Source organism: Oscarella lobularis, chromosome 13, assembly GCF_947507565.1.
Source record: "Oscarella lobularis chromosome 13, ooOscLobu1.1, whole genome shotgun sequence".
NCBI classification, from domain to species: domain Eukaryota; kingdom Metazoa; phylum Porifera; class Homoscleromorpha; order Homosclerophorida; family Oscarellidae; genus Oscarella; species Oscarella lobularis.
The window spans coordinates 1,195,494-1,216,893 of NC_089187.1; the positions used below are offsets into that span (position 1 = coordinate 1,195,494).

The window sequence follows — 21,400 nt, forward strand, 5'->3', positions numbered from 1 at the left end:
TGTGAAGCAAGGTGTGTCTCGCTGACTATGGATGCCTTATCTATGTTGAAAGCAACTGTAGACGCTTTTCTAAATAAAGAAGTTTGTTCAACTTACTCTCCGCGTTATTCAAGAGCCCTTCAACTTGCCAGAAGTGTTCGCGGATTTCTCGAAAGGTCGGATGATGTTCCTGCTGCGTATAGCATTGCAGTAGAAGGACTAGGCGCAGGCATAGATGGCGCAGGCATGGTTGCTGTAGACATAATAGTTGTAGATGTCTCTGGGTTGGATGATTTTGCAGTGCCCTTTTTATGAGTGAAGCGCAATCGGCGTCCCATTTCTACCCAATTCAGACCAAATTTATTAACAGATACTAACGACGCTATTGCAGTTCACTAGAGAAACACTCGAGGAAAAGAAAGAGCCGTTTGGTGATCACGAGAGAGGTACCATTTCTGGCTAGAAGGTCCCCCCAGTTTGGTTGTGCAGTCACGCCCACTCCGCGCTAAACACCCTAATTCGCAGACAAGTGCTCCACTAAACGGCTTCACAAGTAGCGCGTTCCATGACCCGTAGTCACAGCGTGACCTTACAACTTGTAGATGCGGCCTGGGATAATTAATGCATACGTAGGAGGTCCCCCCGTTCTGCGCGTGGGATGACGTGAGCTTCCATGATACGCGCACGACTTTTTGGTCATACGAATGCATATTTCCATTTCCGATGTACAATACTAACTTTTCGCTTTTCGACGAAAGACCTGAACCCTGTATTTCAAGACGAATTCGCGAAGTGCATACAGGATGTGTTGTCAAGGGCCGAGACACACCTTGCTTCAGCTGAATGTACTGAAAAGTCACGTGACCGGGCTAGTTGCCTATCCCTCTCATTTTCTATCTGTATGATTACAGACATTACTTTCGTTCACAGACGTCAAAGACACGCAAGGCAGTCAAACCTGACCAAAATAGTCAATGCTCTTGAATGACTCAGTGAGGGCTTCGCACATTCTCTCTTCGTCGTTGCCGTACTTCGATGGCAGCGTCAACGTAAGCGTACAAGTTGACGCAGTAGCGTGGGACGCTCTATCATTGAAATCAATGGTGCCCGACGAAGGGAATCCTAACGGCGGAATATTCCCGGACCCCGTGAAAAAAGCGAGAATGTCTTCAACAGTACACTGCGTTTTCTCGTAGTCATCTGCGACGTAAACGAATTCATACATTGTTTTCAGTTCATGTTAAAATTTATTCACCTTCGCAGTCTTGAGCGAACTTTTCAAAAAAGAAAAATGCTGACGTTTGTTTCTCCCACAAATCCTCATCTTCGTCCTTTGCGCAGTATTTGACATTACGCATGAGGGAGAGTAGTCTTTCTGAAACGCATTAGAATACTGACAGTGAAAAATGTTCACATATAGTTACCAGAAGTGAACTTGTACCTTTCTTCAAAAACAAAGAAAGGTCGAAGTAAGTTTGGATACTTCGTAATTATATTTAGCACGACCATTGCCTGTAGCCCTTCGCGGAACTGGTCAAGGGAGCTTTTGGCCTCAGCATAGCAGGCCAATCGCAATGCTTTAAGTATCTGCACTTCACGGCAGAGGATAATTGCCCCGGTGTACTCACTTCTTGCTATGGTATCCAATGCTTCGTCGTCGTTGTCGAGCGCAGTCATGCTGCCGTTTCGGACAGCTGCAAGCACCTGAAATCATAACAAGACTATCATCTTGTGATCACTGCCTGTAAGACTAAATGCACTTTTGCCATTGTTTCTCTAACAATAGGGTTTGGGATTTCGTCGTCTTCTGGGTTTATCTTTTCAACGTCTCCATGAATAATGTAATCATAGACCGATGGTGCCAGTAGCGGAAATCCGCTACCGCCTTGCGCCAAGCTCATGGCAAGCATCTTTCCAAAATTGAAGAATTGCCTTCCCTAAGGTCATGTTACTGTGTTTATAAAAAGTTTTCCAATACCCTTCGCTCACTTACCAGTATGAATTGGCTATCATATCTTGGAACTTTCTTCGTCTCATCACCCCAGAAAAAAGTCGAGTTTCCTTTTTCAGAAAGTAGTCTCCAAAACTCTCGTCGGCAACCACCCGTGTCGACGGCCGCTTCGCCGACAAAGACAACCTGCAAGTATAAGAGAATTATTGCCTAACACGTTTGTATGATTTTGTATCATTCCTTGATCTTTCGCAAAGGATCGAAGGACTTCCGTGAACAGAAGACCAGTGCATCTTCCAGAAAATGATTCCTTCACACGCTGACACGAAGTAGTTGTTCTTCATTTGGGTCCGGGTCGTAGTCATCGGAATAGTTTGGATGAACTTGATATTCTAGAAATTTGATGACATCGCCAAGTGAGGTGAAGTTCCTATACACAGATTATATTGCCGCTGCCCTGTGTGCCTACAGAATGATTACATTCTTATACATGTTAGTTGTGCTGCTTTCTTTTGGATTCTCAATTCTTTGCTGCCCTGGCGTATTTTCAATTTGTCTCTGTACATACAAGGTTTCAAAGAAGGCTTCATTGCAGATGCACCCTGCATAACAGGATAGTACCTCAACAATAGTTAGCGAAGCGTTCACAGCTCCTCCAAATGCCTCCAACAACGTCGCAAACTGGTCCATTTCGCAGACAGATATAAGCACGGCTGATGATCGCCTAAACTTCACGTCAATGGAATCGATGTTTGGCACATTGTCCTGCGCGCCGATCCAAACAAGCAAGTCCTGACAGAGTGTCAATAAGGGAAATGCATGTAAACGCAGAAAACGTGATCGAGGCCGCACCTGCACTGTATGCCGCCTTCCCGAGAAGCGTCGCCGAATGACTTCTCCACTGAGAAGGCGTGCTTTCACGCCTACGCTGTCGTATTCGTCTTCATCTGGTTCGTCAGCAAGAAAAGAAGCCAAGGTGGCTTTGTGTGCCATAATCTGGTAAAAGGAACGTTACACGAATATTACTAAATTCTCATTGGTTTTCCGCGCAGACATCATGTGGCGTTTCATGTGCCGTTGCGACGTGATTTTCACTGTGTTGGCAAAAAGGCAACGTTATAAATTAGCATATATCCACGCTCTTTTCACCTTGCGTTAGACCGACTCAATTCGTGGTCGACGTCCCGACTGGCCTGTAACCCTCGCACTATAGGAAAAAACTGATAGCGGACCGGCTATCGAACACAACGTACGCCCGTTGGCAGGACCAACGCCGAAACACCCCGCGCCCATACCCTTACAGAAAAACCTAGCTCACGGTCCGTTGCTCACGCGTCGACAGGCCGGAGGGGCGTTTCCCTGCTGCTGTGCCGGCTGCTGCTTGCACTCGCGGACCCTGTGCCCCTGCACGCATGCTTGTACAAACAATTTTGGTAGTGGCACCCGCTCCCCGCATAAATGTAAAGACGACACACCGAGCTCTTTCCGTTGCCTAGCGCGTTCTCGCCGTTCATCGAGCGCGGAGGCGGTCGCCGGTCCGATCCTGCGCGCAAGGCGCATTGAGCCGTAGTGTGACCGCCGTCGGAATTTGCGCAGTACGTGCATTTCTTCGGATTGGCGTTGTAGAGTTAATATGAGCGAACTGTGCAGGCTTGGACTAGACGATAGACGGGTCTGCCGCCGGAACTGCGCGTCGTACTGGCGCCATCAGTCGTTGCCGCAGCAAAGCGTCTCGCGTACAACGATCCGGAGGCACGTCATAATTTTCACCGCCCGTTCTGGGCAAAAATACAGCTTGACCGCCGCAAACGACGCGAATGCCTGCATCCACGCCGTGAGCAACGGCATTTGGCGCAGCTGCGGGCGCTACCACTGAAACGGGCCCGCATCGCCCTCACGGCGAAGCAGTTCGGCGTTGTCGGCCAAAAGCTCAGCCAGATCCACAAACTGCTGCGAATGGATTTTGGCAACAACCCGCCCTGGCACAGGTGGCAGCGCAGGACCTATGAGAAACGCGGGTGAAGTCGTCCTCGGCTTCTTTGCTGCGGGTGTGAGAAACGCCGCCCAATCCCAGCCGTCACCTAGGGGACGTCTGCGTCGCGAGGCGGAGGCGTGACCAAAGGCAAATTAGGCAGGGTTCCCGCGAGAGGCGGAACTCCCAGTTTGACTCATGTCCCTGCTCTTTGCTGTGCAAGCGGCAGCTGCGCTTGTTGCTGTGTCGGCGCCTGCTGTGCCAGCACCTGCTGGTGTTGCTGCTGCTGCGCTTGCGGCACCTGCTGTGGTGCCAGCGGACGTTGCTGCGCCGGTTGTGGGATCGCAAAAACCGGTTGCTGCTGCGATTGCGGCAATGCTTAAAGCGGCGATCGGAGCCTGCGGGCTGCGTGTAGAGCGATAAAATGTAAGAGCCCAGACACGCACTGCAACCCGTGCGACGCACGAAAATTAAAGGAGCCGGCGGGTGGGAACGGGATGCATCACTCGCACTTGCCGCACGTGACAGGAGCGCGACAAAACAAACGAAGGAGAAGGAAAACCGCTGGGACAGGAATGCAAACAAGAGGGGGCACGCTCCAGGAATGCGTGCGTACCGCGTTCGCGAGCGGGAAATAACTTACCTGGCAGCTACTGGGCCAGCTGTTGCTCTACGGCTCGGGCGACCACCTCCTGTAGAGCCACAGGGCGAAGCACCGTCGCCGCCAACGCGCCGCCGCCGATGGTGGGCGCGATTCCCGCGTTACCTAGCGCCGTGGATGCGGGGACGGTGAACGCCGGCGGTTGGGGAGCTCCCGTCGTTGCGATGGGAGCCGTTGGAGCCCGCGGAGATGGCTGGAGCGACGCGCCCATTGCGGCGATCAGATCGGCGGCGCGCAAACGTCGCGGCGAGTGTCGCGGCGCCGCAGTCGAAGCTGGCTGATGCGTGGAGTCGTAGACCCGTTCATGCGAAGCTCGTGCGGCGAAGGCGCGAGTGAGGGTCCCGTAGCCATCGCTTGCTTATGCTTACCTAAGTGCCTACCCACGCCACGCCCCTCGTGCGTCATCAAATACGTTTACCATTGGCTAAACTTCATTTAACGCAAGGGCGTCGATTTTCACCAGCAATTGTGACGAACCAATAGTTAATATCTATATGTTGGGTATGGTTGTGTTCTGTCTACTTCCTGTTTGTAGTTACATAAGGCTGTAAGTGTGCCCTAGCACAATAGATTATTCTGCACGTAACATGGTGACAGGAGTCTCATTATGGCTACCCCCCTAACTCGCCCCGTCCGCTTGCCTGAGCAACTCGATCTCTCGGAGATCCAACATACACGTACAACGGCGAGAAGTGGAAGAAATTTAACGAAGACACGGTGACCGAGTTTTCTGGCTCGGCCACAGGGAAGAGCATAAAAAAAGTACTGTCAAATTTTTGAAAGACGCGGGGAGGCGGTCTTCTTTCTCCGTAATGAAGCGCCGGTGCGTATACGGTTCAAGAGTGTTTTTGGATTTTGATGAGTTTTTGCCAATATTTGCGCTCGGAGAAAGAGTAGGAACAGGAGGAACAGGCTCAAAAGATGTCTTAATGTCTGGTTAGTTAGACAGACGTAGCGGTTTTCGATAAAAATATACTTCCAAAGGTATATTTTAAGAGTTGACCCCGTCTTTGGCACGGACGGAAACATTGTCTCTGGAACGTCGTCTCTAAACTAGAGAATGATGGCCTGGTGTTGGCCATCATGCATAGCCTCCCAACGCTTACAATACGTGAGCGCCTTAGATAATGTGACGACATAAAATTTCACGCCATCATAATTTACGTTGTTGTACATATATCACAGTTCTATAGCTCACACATCGTGTACGTACATACATATGGCTCATGTTTAGGATCCTAATTAGGCGTTCCCTATTACTGGCTTTAAAGTTTATTGTATGTGTAGGTATGTGTACGGGTCTTACCCGTACACGCGTACATACCAACGCAGATACTGTACATGAGTGGATACGATTGATTGTGACGTCGGAGTAGGACAATCAAAACCGTCGTTTCGCCTTCTCAGCGCATTAGTTAAACGGAAAATACCACCGAACAATTTGTAACAGAATTCTAAGCATTTTGTCCGTTTATCAAAGAAAAACGCTTTATTCGCACCGTCAGTTTGAAATCATGCTCTCTTGCCAAGTTTTCGGCAATCTTCTCACTTGTTACTATTTCTCGAATTAGTGAAAAACATGATCATCGTTCTCGTTTTCCGAAATCATCGTTTTTTCTCAATTTTCTTCGAGGTTTTCAATTTTTTTCTAATTCCATCGATTCTTCCCATATTTTACCCGCGTGACTACGTAATGGTTTTCAGTTTCTCATTGAAGATTAATTATTGGGCCATATCGGCTCGTCCATCGCTTCAATTACAAAATCATGATGGCTTGTCATCGTTTCCAATTCAAATACAAGATTAATTTTTATCTCTATTTTCTGTTTCATATTTCAATCGTGTAATTTGCCAGGTTTTTTCTACTACTTCTCTTCCTTTGTGGGAATGTTGAGCTCAACCTGGGCCCTGTGAAATATCGGTGTGGTTGGTGCAGTAAATCGGTTAGATCTGATCAAGAGGGAATTCTTTGTGATATTTGTGAACGCTGGTTTCACTCTAATTGCGAACGTTTGTCACCTTCTGTTTACACTTATCTCTGCTCTGAATCAGATTCTCCACAATGGGAGTGTTCCAGCTGTGCTTTCCCGTTCACAAATCAGTAGACTCCATCGTACTTGATGACAATTTGAATTCGACATCGAATGGATCAGTCATGATCTCTGCATTGGATAATGATACGTCTTTGCTCGGACCCATCGAATCCAAATCAATATGGGGAGCCTATCATTCTCTTCGGTCTTATCATTGCTCAAACTCTGGTGTTCTTTCCACATCTCAATATCACCAGTCTAATTGCCAAACTGGACCGGATTCGAATCATTCTACGACACTGTTCCGTTGATGTTGTAGCACTCTCTGAAACAAAACTGGATGACTCCATCTCAAATAATTTTCTGTGTCGATGGATTTGAGCTTTTCAGAAAGGATTGCTCACGACATTGTGGAGGCGTCTGTCTAGCTGAAATATGCCTTCATGGAAAATTGAAGAGTATTGTGGGAGCAATTTATCGTCCTCCATCTAATAGTGTCTCCATCTTCATAGACTCTCTTTCTTCAATGTTAAATCACATCTACTCAGTTTCGTTCTCAGATGATTTGCTGATGGGAGATATAAATGTCGATCTTTCGAGCTCTTCGAAGTCTTCAACTCTAGTCTCAGATTGCCTTCTCCAACTTAAGAATTTAATTACTTCTACTGGCGTCACTCTGTCTACGTCATCTTTTTGATGTAGCTTTGTCATCGATGCCAAGTTTCTTTGCCGCTCCTGCATCTTTTGATGCTTTTGGTATCAGTGATCATAATGTTATCTGTGTCACCAGAAAAGTGCATCTTTCCCCGTCTCGTCCACTTCGTTTTTCTCTCAAACCTTGAAGTGACTCGTCTGCTTCAGACTTTATTGAAGATCTTTATCATGTTCCTTGATCTGTGATAACATCATTTACTGATGTCAATGATCAATGGGACACATGGAAATCGTTATTTTTGGACATAGTGAATCGTCACTTTCCTTTATCCTCGTCACGCCGGCGCAAACACTCTTCTCTTCCTTGGATGACTAAACAAATCATAGTTGACATAAGACTAAGAAATTTCTATCGAAAAGCGTCAATTTCTACAAAACGTACACTGGAGGAAAGGTAGCTTTTCTATGAAAATTATAAGAAACATAGAAATTTAATCAAGTATCGCCTACGAGCGGCTAAGGAGAACTTTTTCATTGAGAAATTGACACTTCTTAGTCACAATCCCGCTCGGTTCAATTGTATCACGGGGCGACGTAAAGTTGTGTCTGATCAGCTTCCTTCTGCTGGTGATCAGTTCGTATAAATAGTTGGTGTGTCGCAGTGAGGTCTAACCCCACCCTAGCCTCGGACCCAGGCCTCCCCCTCAAGCGGGGAGAGGCCTGGTTCCGAATTAGATCACGTGATCCCCATGCTTTCCACGTGATTACCTAATATGGTATGATCGCGTGTATCCAATATAAAGGACACATAGCACCTTCCGCCGATGACTCATATCTGTCGCCTTTCACTTCTCGCGAGTTCTCGGTGGGGCGTTTCTCTTCACGCTCACGCGCAATGGAACGTCCGCCGTATGTCGTCGAATCGGTCGATGCTACGCACAGTCTTACCGGAGGATTTTCGTTCTCAGAGAGCCGAGTGGTCAGTTGTCTACCATATCATAACGACTTAATGACTTCAGATGCAGGTTGCGAACTCAATTTACTCCCCAATTGGGCCCCAACGTCCCCGTCTCCCTCGTTCGAAGCCTGTTGGTTGACCGTTTCGGAGAAGACATCAGCCAGATTGAGACGAATCGAATTGCCAGTCTGGCATTCCCCAACGTCTCTGTGAAGAGGAGCTACTCGAAGAAGTGCTATGTTTTCTCCGGCCTAGTCCAAGTTTCCCCTGCGAGTTCTCCGCCTGCCGGTCAGTCGCAGCATGTGCCAGACGAAGCAGCTTCCATCAACAGGGATCTCGTTGCAAACACACTGGTAAAAGAGCTCGAAGCTTTGAGGAATTGCGAAGAGTCTTCTATCATGACTGGGCCGGTGAATATCGAGGGCTTGTCCGAATTTTCTCTGAGAGAAATCTGGACAGCTCAGGAAAGACATAGCCCGCACCTCACATTCATTCTTTGTAAACTGGTCGAAGACGAAAGAAGGGAAAACCATGCATCAGCTCGTCTTAAAGCAGCTATTACCGAGTCCGTCATTCTTAAGCAGCGCGAGACGAGAGCAAGCGGCATTCAGCTGCTCACGTCATTCATGTTGGTGTCCAAGCGAACCAGCAGAGAGGTTATCACCCATCTGAATCGCATGGGAATTTGCATGTCATACTCTCAAACCTGGAGACGTCTAGAGGATGTAGCAGCAGATCCTGAGCGTCTAAGGGATGTTCGTAGTAAGCCAGTTCTGTGGGTGTACGACAATCTCAATATCTACAGAAGTTTGCATCACGAAAGAACCAGTGATTATTAGCAGTGCTAACCTCTCTACAGTTCCATTTTTAATGTTATTCGTTCTAGGATCTCAGTCAAGCATGCAGAATCTCACCACCAGGTTAGCAATACGCATCAGGAATCTCTCACCGAATTGGTCCGCCACTCCACAGGTAATATACACAAAAAAGCCAGTTATATCAAAAAATTTTCATATTATGCAGAAATCTCGATCTCTTTTGTCTTACGAGGATTTAATGCCCACGTCAGTCGAAAATCAATCCCTTTTTGAAGAAGCCGTCGACTATGTGATGGAGTTTACTCTTGCTCGACTTTCGACCCTGTCAGGCTTTCAACCAAAAGAACACGATGGTAAAAATCACTCATGCATGAAATCAGAGGTTGCAGCTTTGGAAATTCTTGACATCGACGAAGCCTCAACCGACAATAATATTGCCATTCTTGAAAGATTTTGTTGTGACATGCAGAAGTCGGACATGTCTCCACAGGTGAAATATAACAGTTCTGTTTTAGATTTTTAATCTAAACATAACAGCTTGTCGTTGGTGATCAAAAAACCTGCAGTAACATTCGAAGTGCGAAGAGGGTGAAGATATGTGAAGACAACCCCTTTCATCAACTCAGTTGGGCATGCGAATGTCCTGGTAAGAAAATTTTCTTTTGAAATTCCACGTACACTTTCCTTACCTTTCCTGTCTCTCAGGCGATTTCCATTTTGCATGGGAGTGCTTGCGCGTCATTTTTAATTCAGTTTGGGGATCTGAACGCGACAAGGAATCGCTCTGCCATCTCAAAAACGTTTTCAACCGGAAGCATGCAGATAAAGGGGTCAAAGTTTTCAACAACGGAGACGAATTTCTGTCTCACGTTTTCCAGGCCCACCTTTTAGCCGCAGTTATGTCTTACTTCAAAATTTCGTCAACTGATGAAGAACTATCAGTGTCACCTGAAGATTTTCAGCAATGGCTGCGACACCAAGCTAAGGAGATAGTAATCCGGACCATACTCCCATGCGATTCGTCCATCGACCCAGAGAAGGATGATCACCTCTATTTTCTCCATCGACGTATTCTCCATTTGGGATTTTTTTATTTGAACCTCCGGCATTCCATTAGAGATGAAAATGGGCCAAAAATCATCGCAGCCTGGAAATATGCTCTCATCTTATTTCTTGGGTCTGGTCGACGAAATTATGCTACCGAGGCGGCCAATTTTCTGTGCAATTTGCAAGCAGATTGGTCATCGAGTACGGCCTTCATCGCAATTCACAACCGAACGGTGAATACAAGCGGAATCAAAGGCAGAGGCAAACCAATCGACCAGCAAATGGAGCACTACAATCTGTAAGATATTAACAATAAAATGTTTGCCTGTAGATTCATTTTTCTATCTTAGTCTGTTGAAAAATGCAATGGGATCCTCAAGTAATGCTTCGTCAAATCATGCGAAGATATTGTCGCAGACGGTGCTATTTCTGAGAGATTCATTGGAGAAGATGAATGCAGAAACGTCATCGGCATTCAATTCCTCGATTCATTCAACACCTTCGGCAGATAAGGACATTATGACCATGTCCAAAGTCATTTTGGAGAGTGGAATGTGCGGAGTCGAGGAGGGTCGAAAGTTATTCGCTCCAACAGTTGATCCTCGGGAAAAAGGTCTGGAAAAGATCGAAAATGGGTGGCTATCGAAGTTCATAAGAAAGGATCCCGTAGAGTGTCTGGACGAGGAAGTGGAAACTCAGCAACTGTAGAATTGTCATACTATATTAAACACTTGCTGTAGACATTCTCTCTTGCTTAGTGTATGACTGTCATCTGAGCTGCCTCTTTTACCTGGCTTTCTGCAACTTCCGGCTAATTTTTGGACTTCTGAGACTCCTATGCAAGCCTGAATGACTTGAAAGACGCTCTCGATGTACTTGGGCTGAACTGTAGCTATCCGCTCGATGTCCCGCACTTCATGGATGATGTCACACCTTTTTCACGACTTTCCGGATTGTTCTGTTGGTGAGGACACACTGTGGGCCCAGAAATGACGCCAAGGCAACCTCTGCAGCCCTCCACTGTTGTAGTCTTTCAAGAAGAAGCTCCCGTTGGCCGGCTGAGACCTAGGAAACGTGGCCGTACTGTAAATACTCATTAGGTAAGACTAATGTAGAGGCTTACAGTCTTCTGCTTGAATTTTCCCTGACTGTCGTAGTATGTTTACGCTTTGCAGTAATGGGTTTCAAGAATTGGTTTGGGTCACTGCTTGATTTTGCACACCGAGAGCAGCAATTCGTATAAAGCTCCCCTGAGGTGGATGAGTCGAGGGCCTCTAGCAGGCACTTCCTAACGCAGGTTTTAGCGGATAAAACCGACATTAGGGTTTCATCAATTTTGGTCTTCTTTTGTTCGTTAGAGTGATAGAGAATAGCTGCTGTGGCTGGCTGCCCGTCACGACCAGCTCGCCCAATCAGCTAACGGAAAGAATCAATTTCATCAAAGCCTTCAATTAACTAACTGGTGTACCTGAAACAGCTCTTCAACATTGTGAGGGAGCCCCACGGTAATCACAACTCTAACATCAGGTATGTCGATTCCCTGCAATTAATAATTAAAAAATATGTAATTGCTATAAAGCTTCGAGCACAATCAAATGCTTACCAAGCCAAATCCAATTGTGGCTATTACAATATTCAACGAATTACGTCGAAAATCTCTTTCCACACGTCTCTTCGTCTCTTCTGTTAGGCTGGAATGATGGACAGCAACAAGATGGTGACGGGAATGAAGCAACAACCATAATTTGATAGCCATTGCTTTCTTCTGCACGTAAACTATTGTCTTAGTTCCGCTATCTCTCAGCAAGTCTTCAAGACACATTGCCAAACTCTGAAAAGGCAAACTGATGCATAAATTAAATGATTTCGAGGCGGTACTCACCTCTACTGTTTTATATGTATCAATCAGTATGTAAATATTTTTTCTGTCGAGGGGATATTTGATTCTCAATGTGTTCGACATATGAAGGCTCTTTTCTATTTCTTCTGTCACTGACAATGGAGAAGTGGCGGTTAAGGCAATGACAGGGCAATCAAAAAAACTCCGTAGTGTTCCCAGACGTGAAAAGTCCTGACGAAATTCCTTTCCCCTACACATTAACGCCGCTTTATATCATCATCGTCTTCATTTTCGTACGTACCAGTCACAAATACAATGGGCTTCGTCGATAGCCAGGAGACCCACGGCATGTCTAGCAACAGGAAATCTAAAGGCCTTCCTCCATGCATCACTGAGAGCATTCTCCGGTGACATATAAACTGCAGTCAGGGATTAAAAATTGAAATTATTAGAGGTTTTTGAAATTTACCAAAACGATTTTTAGACACAGCAACATTTCGTCCTGTGTCATCTTTGCGCTGACCTTCGTTGCGGAAATCCTTCGACTGTGAAGTCTTGCAACCTTAAACGGTACTGTATCATTGACATGCTTTCCAAAACGTATGAATAGACAGTATGCACCTGGTCATTCATTAGCGAGCAAAGAGGACTAATCACTATACAGCAAACGCCTTCGTCCATTGCCAGTGTGGCAAGTTGGAAGCAGATCGTTTTTCCTCCACTAGTGGTCAGTCTGACGATGACATCGCGACCGGAGAGAATTCCCGTGATTGCTTCCAACTGTCCTGGGCGGAAGGAGCGATGGCCAAACTTCTCCTCAAGAAGAACGCGAAGGTTCGAATGGTCCGCCATGGACGTTCCACTGCGCGTGAGCGTGAAGAGGAACGCCCCACCGAGAACTCGCGAGAAGTGAGAGGCGACAGATATGAGTCATCGGCGGAAGGTGCTATGTGTCCTTTATATTGGACACACGCGATCATACCATATTAGGTAATCACGTGGAAAGCATGGAATCACGTGATCTAATTCGGTACCAGGCCTCTCCCCGCCTGAGGGGGAGGCCTGGGTTCGAGGCTAACCCCACCCAGTTAGACGCGGTTGATATCCGGGCTCTCGAGGGAGACACTAGGTAAGGCGCGTGCTGGCAGCGTAGGAGTGAGTCGTCAGGCTGCCAGCGCGCAATCATCGACATCATCACAGAAAATTTTCTTTTCTCTTTGGAAAAGCAAACTCAGTCACCTACAGGAAAGGGAATTCTGACGCGGAGCCTAACCCGGACAACGCCGTCGGCCCCGGCCTTACACGTCATACATCGAACGTCATCCTCTTCTTGCAAAAACTCGTTTGACTGTAACCGCAACAGCTACGACCACATCGTCGCAGTTCCATAAGCAACAAGGTAAATCTCGTCGTCCGGACAAGCCGCTTTCTTCGAGGACATGGGCCGTTTTCACGAAGAACGCGTCAACGTTTTTCTTGCGGGCTGCCCTGGCTCTGTTCTTCCAAAGATGTCCTGGCTTCCGGTTCCGGCCATCGCTTTCCAAAGGCCGCCCACCAATATTTCCCAGAAAATCCGTCTTTCGAAGGATACTTTGTTCCTTTATCGAGCAAGTATTTTCCTATCACCTGCAACCAAACGCTTAATTAGTGCCTAGCCACTGATTAATTAAATATTTAAGTCCCTTGCTTGCGACACTCTGAGACAGTTTGAAGCCATTGTCTGAAAGCACTTGCAAACAGCGGAGAATTTCTTTTTTTTGTCGTAGGAAAAAATCGGCGGTCTTCCGACATGATAAGTAGTGTAGCGGCCGGATCGATGATTGTTGACAGAACGTTTCGGTGCATCCAGCTCCACGACAACTTTTCTCGCTTTCCAAGGCGGCTTTGAAGCGTTCCTTCTTTGGTGCAGCTCTCATGGTCATAACGAGTGCCTTTAGAAGCTCTAACGGCCGTTTGAAATGGTTAAATGGCTAAAGAGGCAAGGTAATTATTGTATTGTATTCTATTATCAAATTTGTTTCTTTACTATGCATTCTATTTTTATATTACCTTGATGGAGTTAACGGCATGAACATTTTCGATCTGGAAGGAAAAATTAAAAGATCCTCCGCCATGGTCTCCTCTAATTTTAATCCAGACTTCAGATTCAGGATTGCAGTTTCCGTGCCACGTCAGCTTTCCAGAACTTAATGACATAAGTGTTTTGGTAAACAATGCAATCTCTAGTGACCTAACCTTTTAGCTGATCAAGGAGGAAAAACATTATGACATTCTGACTATTAATGTCAATTGAAATCTTGAGTACAGTGTAACATACTGATACACATTAAATCAAGAAGCTTAGTCCACTTACGTCATGTTTGTGCAAAATTATAGTATTGAGATCAAAACCATCGATCATTTGCGTAATCAAGTACACAGACTCATCTTTTATGCAATATCCGAAGAAGCGAACGATATTTGTATGATTCAGGTTGCTGCCAGAATTGAGTTACAAATAATAACTTTTATGCTGGGGAATTGCTGTTTCATTTTACGGAACAATACTAATTTCTTAGACGGGATCAAATGAGCGCACGCTGCCAATTTTCATCTCCTGAACAGCCACCGGCGAGAAAGACCACAATGCTTTAAACACCTTTTCAAATCTGCTTTCTCCTAATACGTCTCCAATTTCAAGGCTTTTCAACTCCACTTCTAGGTCTGCAAAATAAGTAATGTGATTTAACTCAGTAGCAAATGATATAGAGACATGTATTCTGCTCTAAGACATCACTATGGGCATTGCAAAACTTCAAATAGAATGCTTGTGGAAGTCTTTGAATGCTCCTACGCAAAACTGGGTTAGCAAACTTATCAAATGTTGGATTCCACTAAAAACGAAAGAAAAGGTGATTCTATATAAAAAGATACTTTTTCTAACACTTGTTTTCAGTACCCAACGATGCACCACTTTGCCTCCTGGACGGGGATGCAAATCCTTGACCTTGCCCAAATTCTTCCTGTTGTTTTACGAGACGTCCTAAATGAAGGCAGTTTCCAAAAGTCAAAAGAAGAAGAGTGGCTAAAAAAGGTCTTATCAGCTCCGTCCTTAATTGCTTTGTCTTGCTGGCTCAATATATCAGCGAAATGTTCTCTTCATCTCTGCCAAAAAAGCAAAGACAATCATTAGAAGAGAACATGGTTTCTCACCATGCTTTGCTATGTAAAGTGAGCAGACAAGTACTTATTCACTTCCTGCAGTAATAGTTTTGAGGCTGCTTTCCAGTTGTGGCCTGTTGAAACGGCTGAAAAGCCAAATATCCACACAGGCACACATGTTCGCCCAAAATTGGAGTTCCTGGGGCATCCGAAGAACTACGACAACTAGGCATTCGAAGCTCGACACAACCAAACAAAGCAGGTAATGCACTGTGATTTTGCATTACTGCTGTCTCTAAGTATTCTAACACAGTACCAACTACAAAAGCATGGAAAGAGACGTAATGCTCCAAGACGCTCTTATCGTTGGAATAAAGACTGTGCTTGATGGATCCAGCAGCGGTACAGTAACCACTATGTACAGTAGTCTTCTGATTGAAAGCTGAATTTTCATTGTAGGTGAAGTGGTTGTGCCTGAAAAGTTTTTAAGCGGAATGGCTCCAGTTTACAAAGGAGGAACCATGCTAGAACTTAGACGGGGAACGAAGCGCGGAGGGGGACTCTCTGTACCTCTTGGCAAGGGCTGCACGTCTCTGATAGACTTGCCTTTTGTGCAACGCACTCTGACATCCGGTTTTGGCCACCCATCCAAAAGCGGCTCTGCCACCGGAAGTGCACCGGAGAACTTCAGAGTCGGTGCAGCCATTTACGAGAAGAGGAAGCTTAAAACAAAACAACTATCAGACGAAGAAAGGGACGAATTACTTAGAGCATATCGTTCTTACTACAACATAAACTGGGTCGATCTTCCTAAAAAAGCAGCATCAATTTCATTGTTCGAGTCAATCAAATTTCCTGACGATTTGAAAGACAGGTTATCGACGTAAAATTTCACACTTTTTCTTTGCATTGAAATGCTCTAGATATGACGTTGCAGAAGTATTTCAAGGCAACGACTACTATGTTGAACTACAAACAGAGGAGGACGGCATGAAGAAGGCGGAAGCAAGAATTATCTCGATTTCCACTCATACAGGTAAGAAGTGCACATATAAGCAGACATGCACTACGTCTAACCCATTCTAATTATTAGGTTGCAACAATTATACGTATCCATGGATACCTCTACAGTGGTATTATCCGTGCGGGGATAACAGAATCGATTCAGATACTAAGCTTCCCCAACTATCACTCTTTTCGGACAAACAAGAGCACCAGGAAATTATGCCAGTGCCAGGGGTTATACGAAGTGCAGTTCACATTTACCACAAATGCAACTGGAACTGCGTGGAAGGAACGGGAATTGGAACAAATCTGAACGAATGTTAGAGGAAAACAGGCATGCCTTCTCGAGCGAAAGCGATGAATCGGATGCGGATGAAATGTTCGAGGCGTGCCAACAATTGAACAAAAGTACCTGAAGCATAACTACAAAAATAATGTCTTCATGAAAAATATTTATCTTGTAAAACGTCAGTGCTAATGTAAACGTTTGCAATGTTAGTACATATGGAAAGCGGAAATTCTACGCCTAACGTGAGAAAAACTTTATAGCAACGGTTTAGTGTATATGTAAACATGGACTCCCAGAAATCAGACACAACAATAAACAGAGAAGACTTACTTGCAATTGGGCTATCCCAAGGCATACCTTCAACTCATAAACTGAAGCCTTTGCTGCTTTCCTAGGACAACCAGAAGAACATTTAGACGAGCAGCAGCAATCGATGGGCACGGATCCCGCTGGCTTATGGCCAGCAAAACTAGCCCAAGCTGTGGGGCAGAGCGTGCTATCGTCAATTGACGCTTACTGCAATGGAGCTTTCTGGGACCTCATCCAGTCACAGAGCCAACGCTCACCACAACCCACCCTCGATGCCAGGCTGGATGAGGCCCATGTTTCGAGCGTGCGTCGTAGCCCCAGAAAGCACCAGGGCACAAAAGAAAAAGATTCGATTGATAGCATACTGGTAAGATATAACGGTCACTTAGTCAAGTATAAAATTAATGTAAAAGCTTTCGACAGAAAATAACACAGGAAACGATCAAAGAAAAGTGACAAAAATGCCTAAAAATGATTGCCCCGGAAGCTCCTCACCCTGTCCTGAAATCCATCTTCAGCGAAATGTTGGGCTGGTTTCGAGTCTGGAGATGCCGTTTTCTTCGCACAATCGATAAGAGAGCCCTAAAAGTCGCCGAAGAAAGAAAAACCAGCGACGAAGACGTCTATCAAGTGGTGGAGACGTACTTCAGAACGGACACGGATCTCTATGGAGGAGATGTCGATGATTCCGAGGTACAGTGACTCTGACTCCTTTTTCGTAGCAAATGCCCTAAAACATTTATAAGGTTCCCACTAAATTCAAGGAGTACTACACCGCCCTCCAGACCGCTTTTACCCGAATTTATTGCGACGACAGCATTGCCGAGAAGAAAAACGAAATCGAGAAGATAATGGAGGAGTTGACGAAGCAGTACTAATGCGAGGAGGACGAAGTACCTATCGCCGTCTTCCAGTGAGGCTCGGACTCCTATTGTGTTGTTGGCTTCTCTATCCTACCCAAGTAGTTTACTCAATTATGCACAAATAAAGCGGTTCTGCACATACGTTTACCTGCATTTGTCGAAACGACGAAGAATCGCCAATTGTTACCACTGCGCATGCTTGGATCACGTGAGGCGCCTAACGACGCTTTCGAATCTGTTCCTAGTCCGAACTGAACAACGGGATATAAAATCGACCTGTTCTGCACTCCAACGACTTATCCTGTGTCTGCAGCACTTACCTGTTCGGCATAGTGTGCTGCGATGTCAGATAGGCTTAAATTGTTTTTTTTTCTGCCAGTTTCGCTTTTTTCGTTTTCCTTTGTAGGTACGTGGTGTGTGTGATGTGTTGATCGTCGTGCTTGTGCGTGGGGGATTTTGGAAGTTTTTTTAGTGTGTTGGATGTAAGGGAGGTGCCTCGTTTCATTTTAGGTAAATATTCATTTTTTATTATTTTTCGTTAATTGTTATGTATTTTAGTGGCTTTGGTTTTCTAAGACGCTTTTTTCCTATTATGTTTGCTTCTGATGTTTGGAGGTTTTTCTCTATCTATTTATCTCATTTGTGTCAGAGTGTTTCTCAAATTTGGAAATCAATCTCTTTGGGTGAAGTGTGTCCAATGTTTTTATCCATTTTGTACCTGATTGTATTAGATCTTTTTGTACTTGCTGGATTCGAGTGACCTTAAGTTCCATTTTCTGCGCTCAGAAAATAAAGGACATGGTTGGATTTCATTGTTGGTCGCGGGGGAACAGGGTGGCGTCACGTTTACTGTAGCAGACCCTTTGGGCTTCAACACGCCTAGGAAGGAACTGTGGAGACGTGCGTGTGCGTTTAACGGTTGCATGCGGCGAACATATAGCGACACGACCTGAAGAAATGTCTTCACGATCGCGGAAAGAAGAGAGGTACAGTGGACTCGATCGTCGAAAAGCGAACAGAATTGGTCCATGTTGGCGTGTTGGGGTGGATACCTTCCCACGTCTGCACGTGCGGGGATCGAGTTGCAAGATTACAAGAGACTGGACAAATTGAGCCTCTTTGTTTGGAGCTTCATCGACGATGAATCGTTCGTTGAGGCATGTTGGACGAAATGGCCCAATTCCGGTTATCGGTGGTGGATATCAGAGCGAGAGCGGAAGCGGCGTTTTCAACAAAGGTGTTAAATTCGTTCAAATTCCGTCCGCTACAGGTTGCTGTGACGGACTTCGAAGGAAACGCAACGATTCGCTGCGACAGCGACGCCGCGTTCGGGCAGAGGGTTTACTTTGGAGACGCTATTGACGAAGGAGCGCGGGCTTCTAGCGCTCGCGCGGCCAGGACTGAAACTGGCGCGAAAAAACTCGCGCAGAAAGGAAGAAAGGCTGCGCTATGTGCGACGCTTGACGGCTTTTGAGAGAGCTAAAGTAAGCGTGTTCGAGGAGGCAGAGCGACGTTTATAGTCTGATGTACGACGAACGCGTGACAGGTTTTCTTTCGTTTTTCGTTTTTCTTGACGTCTTTGTTTGTTTTTTTGATTCAAATAAGCTGATTGAAATTTGAAATGATGTTAGAAAGCGTGACGTACGCCAATAATCCGCGATCGCGTGAAAAACGAAAAGGAGGCCCCGGGAGCGGAAAAAGTCGTGAGTATGAAGGTTTTATACAACATTATTTGTGGCGAAAGGGTATTCAAAGGATTCGATGCAGGAGACTCAATTGGAGATGAAAGAGACGACTGATTTTGCAAATAGTCACGTGTTTGGTGTAAATGAATTAGGAATAGTTTCAATACGGCAAGATGACAGTGGGATCTATGGTCACGCAATCGAAAAAGTCGGTGTCTTATGGTACCTCTATATGGCTTTGGCCTCGGTTTCAGACCGTCTTTCCCCCGGATGTTAGCGATCCTTGGAAAAAGGGTCTGGTACGGCCCCGCCCTTAACTCCGCCTATTATGGCGGACGAACGATCGCGAACTTTACTAAGATCGTTCGTTCGCACCCATTTCGAGCGTACTACAGCTATTCGATTAACTGATCTGTTTTAACCGCCAAGTAAGCTATCGAAACGGATCGGTTCCTCGGTCGAATAGAAATGGCTTTTCGGAAAGAGTAAGCGGTCGAAACAGATCAGGTAATCGGATAGCTGTAGGACGCTCCCACCTGGCCCCCAGTCAAAACACTGATTCCACAAATCAAATTAAAACCCAGCTGTGTCAACAACACATGTTCTCGTGCAGCTTGTCACACGCGAAGACCACACCGCGAAACCCCCTCCAAAACCGAAAAGCCCTGCCGCCGCCTAAACTCTAATTCTGACAGTCAAAATAGCCGCGCCGCAGACGCTGCCATCGCCTAAACACAAATCCACCAGTAAGGCGCGATGCAATCTTCAATGATTACCACCAGGCCAGTCAAAATAACCGTAGGGCTTGATGACACGGAGAATTCTCGTGAGTTGAAGCCTAAGGAGCTCAGCATTCGCGACTCGCTGAAATGAGCGATGTGAAAAAGGTGCTGGCGGTGGTGTAGACGGGGTAGGAAGGCTTAACGGTATCAATTTTCAGATCCACACTTTCTCGTGGGAGATAGGTGGGTGACCTAAACACTCGATATGGTACCAGTCAAAATAAGCAAAGCGCCTATCTACCGTAGTCAAATAGCGCACGCCTCATTCGCCGCTCTTTCAGAGACAACTACAACGTTGTAGTCACGCATGCTGTACTGCTTATCTTAGCCTCAACTGCTGCAAAAATGAACGTGCCAACGGCGCTGAAATGCACCATACCATCGAGTCTTGTGCACCAAACCACAGGGTCTTCAATGCAATTCTCATCGTTAACGTTCTCGGCGTCACGAAACAACTTGATTGGCAGGCCGTCCCGAATCTTTTCCCAGCCTAGAGGACATTTTAAAGAATGCGCGCTATTTTTCTGTTAAACAAGTGACAACACGCGTCAACTAATTAAATGACGTATTGAACCATTTCGGATAATCGAGGGTTCGGATAATCAAGGTTCGGATAATCGAAGATTGAGTGTATACAGTAGGAGCGTGCATTATACGTAGAGCAAAGAACAGCTGAAATTTGTCTGCTCAAGACTTTGGCAGTCAGCTTCGGGTTACGTATCCTTACAAAAATTAGTACTTGCGCCAAAAAATGTGAACATTTTACTTTCCTTTGCACCCTAGTTCGATACGACGTTGATCTTTCACAGTAAAATTTACGACTATTGCGATAATTGCTACAAAAAACCATAAAAAATTGAAACCAAAGCCCCCTTAGAAAAAACCATTTAAGAAAGAATGCATATTATTCAAATGGAGGCAAGTCAAATTTAACGTCGAACCGCCGTAATTGCATTGTTTATAATAAAAATATTATTTAAATAAAATCAGAATATATACTTTTGCGTCTCACCGTTCGCGACGTTTTCTGCTTTAATTAGCACGCCTGTGTGAAATAGAAAAATAAGAAAATATCTTCTAAATTGTTTCAGAGTTGATGTGACGCAGTAAAGTCGCGGACTGTTAATTAGTAACAAATAAAGTGCTAAATACGTTTGTGGCAAATAGAGCTGAAATGTCATGCGAGAAAAACGTTCTCCTGAAACTCGATAGCGTTCTAAAGTGCGAAAATTTTCAGCTGCTAACGGAGGTAAACGCCAGCAGCAGAGCGTCGAGAGTTAAATGCGTTCGAACGGGTTGACGAGAAGTACGTCGGAAAACGCCGTCTGGCGTGAAGCTTCACACATTGCGTCCCACTACAACCTACGTTTAAAAAGCAAGACTGTGTCGGCAGAGGATCGTGAAAAACGAGTG

At 45.6% G+C, this 21,400-nt stretch overlaps 1 protein-coding gene and 1 long non-coding RNA gene across 2 annotated transcripts; both read right to left on the bottom strand.

Moving 5' to 3' along the window:
- Nucleotides 1–931: 931 nt before the first annotated feature.
- LOC136194859 (G2/M phase-specific E3 ubiquitin-protein ligase-like) lies at nt 932–2,422 on the bottom strand. Its single transcript, XM_065984110.1, has 7 exons — nt 2,400–2,422; nt 2,249–2,360; nt 1,973–2,116; nt 1,740–1,916; nt 1,608–1,683; nt 1,235–1,354; nt 932–1,179 (listed from the first exon to the last, which is right to left on the bottom strand). The coding sequence occupies exons 1-7, from the start codon at nt 2,420–2,422 to the stop codon at nt 932–934; spliced, it is 900 nt and encodes a 299-aa protein (XP_065840182.1).
- Nucleotides 2,423–2,555: 133 nt separating this feature from the next.
- Nucleotides 2,556–3,270, bottom strand: LOC136194476 (uncharacterized). Its single transcript, XR_010671644.1, has 4 exons — nt 3,080–3,270; nt 2,985–3,024; nt 2,783–2,926; nt 2,556–2,722 (listed from the first exon to the last, which is right to left on the bottom strand). It is a non-coding gene; the product is annotated as an uncharacterized lncRNA (long non-coding RNA).
- Between the last annotated feature and the right edge of the window lie 18,130 nt (nt 3,271–21,400).